This window comes from Rousettus aegyptiacus, unplaced genomic scaffold (assembly GCF_014176215.1).
Source record: "Rousettus aegyptiacus isolate mRouAeg1 unplaced genomic scaffold, mRouAeg1.p scaffold_m13_p_5, whole genome shotgun sequence".
Lineage (NCBI taxonomy): Eukaryota > Metazoa > Chordata > Mammalia > Chiroptera > Pteropodidae > Rousettus > Rousettus aegyptiacus.
This window is the reverse complement of record NW_023416308.1, coordinates 78261438-78263644: the sequence shown is the minus strand read 5'-3', so window position 1 is coordinate 78263644 and position 2207 is coordinate 78261438. Positions and strand designations below refer to the sequence as shown.

General features: G+C 36.7%; 1 protein-coding gene across 1 annotated transcript; it reads left to right on the top strand.

The window, feature by feature from the left end:
- Positions 1-721: 721 nt before the first annotated feature.
- LOC107517308 (olfactory receptor 51A4-like) lies at positions 722-1660 on the top strand. Its single transcript, XM_016157886.2, is given in 1 exon segment — positions 722-1660. A coding segment is annotated over 1 exon segment (939 nt).
- Positions 1661-2207: the final 547 nt, after the last annotated feature.

Below are 2207 nucleotides of genomic sequence, written 5' to 3'. Positions count from 1 at the left end.
TGTACAAATATTTTTGTAAACATATGCTTTCATTGCTCTTGGATATATACCTAGGATATATATCTTGGATATATACCTGGGACATATTGAAATATATCTTTAAAATTTTGAAGAACTAACAAAATGGATTCCAAAGTTGGTGAACTATTTCACAATCCCACCAGCAATATAAGAGAGCTCGAATTTATCTACATCCTTGCCAATAATTGTAATTGTTTGTCTTCTTAATTTTAGCTATTCTATGCTATGAAGTGTATTGCATTTTTGTTTCAACTTGCCTTTTCAATAACTGCAAATACAACTGTAATAAGTGATATCTTATTTGAGTCTATATTTACTCATATAATTTTCCAACTTAAAAGCAGCACTATCTAAAAAATGCTATGGAAAGCAAAGGCTGTGAAATTTACTGTTTTCTTTCTGTATATTAAGTCCAAGAAAAGCATTCAAAACATTTATATCTGTCTGTTGGTGATTACTTGTGCAGATTAATATATTTTCATGTTTCTCTTGATATCCTACTTACACGAATCCTGATGTTACTCTTATTTATTATAAAATATATTGGTTTAGTTCAAAGAGTTATTGTAGGAAAGTAGCTGCAATCACAAGATTCATGCTAGCAACAGGGACTAAAGCACACACATTTGAGCTAATCTATTTACACCATTGCAGGAAGGCATTCCTGAGATCCATATCCTGATTCCCTTACATTCCCGCAATGCCAGTCTTTAATACCTCTGAAGTGGAAATCTCTACCTTCTTCCTCACTGGGATCCCAGGAATGGAGCATGTTCTTATTTGGGTCTCTGCACCCATTTGCCTCATGTACCTCAGTGTCATCCTTGGCAACTGCACCACTCTCTTTTTCATAAAAACAGAGACCTTTCTGCATGAACTTATGCATTAGTTCCTCTCCATGCTGGCCCTTTTTGACCTGAGACCGTCCATCTCCCCACTTCTAACCATGCTGAAAATCTTCTTTTTCAATGCCACCAGAATTTCCCTTGATGCCTGCTTTGTCCAAGTGTTTTTCATTCATGGATTCTTAGCCATGGAGTCATCAGTTATTCTTATCATGTTTGTCGATCGCTTTATAGCCATCCACAACCCTCTGAGATACACCTCCATTTTAACCACTGCTAGTGTCATTAAAATCGGCCTTATATTTGCTGCATTATGTCTTTTGTTTGCCTTCCCTTTCTCCTTTATTCTAAAGAGACTGAGATTCTGTAAGAAAAGCCTTCTATCCTACTCCTACTGCCTCCACCAGGATGCCATGAAGCTGGCCTGTTCTGACATCAGGATCAATATTATCTATGGACTGTTTGTGGTTCTAATAGCTGTATTAGACTTGGTGGGCATTTCTGTGTCTTACATGCTGATTCTGAAATTTGTTCTGGGCATCACCTCACACAAGATCCTCCCCAAGGTCCTCAACACTTGTATCTTCCACATTTGTGCTGTGCTCATCTTCCGTGTGCCTATCATCACCTTGGCTGCCCTTCACTGCTTTGCCAAAAATGTTTCTTCAGTTATTAGGGTCATCATAGCTGGTACTTTCCTCCTAGTTCTCCCTCTAGTGAAACCCATTGTGTACTCTGTGAAGAGTCAGATTATAAATTGGATCCTGGTGAAATTATGTGACAAACAAGGTTGATGGGAAATTATGGTTGTAAAAAAGCCCAGCTCACTTGGAAATTTCTTCTCAATTACAGGAATCTGAAGATACTAACGAAAGAATAGCGACTGAACACAAAGATAAACTGTGTATACTTAGTAGGCCCATTAAATATCAAGGTATTGATTTAATTAAGCAGCAACAAAAATTTAGATTAGACAGCTTGAGAGTTAGGCTTAGGGTTATAACCTTATAACTAAGTGTTAAAAAGAGAATCGCAGGGCCAAAATGGTGTCACTCATGCTAAAAGCTCATGATATTCAACCTAGATTTAATACCTGATCTAATTGCACTTTTAACCTCTCCTAGAAATATAATTTTAATCAACCAGTCTGGAATTTTCTGCTCAAGTACCAGTAAGGTTATAGGAGTTTCTTCATCCACCTCACCCCTTAGCAAGAAGAAGCTATCTGCATGATTAAAAACAAACAAACAATGAAACAAACAAACAAACAAAAGAAACTTGTTGTTCCCTTTCCCCAAAAGAAAATGTCCTGGTCTAAATATAATTCCTTTTTTTCTTTTG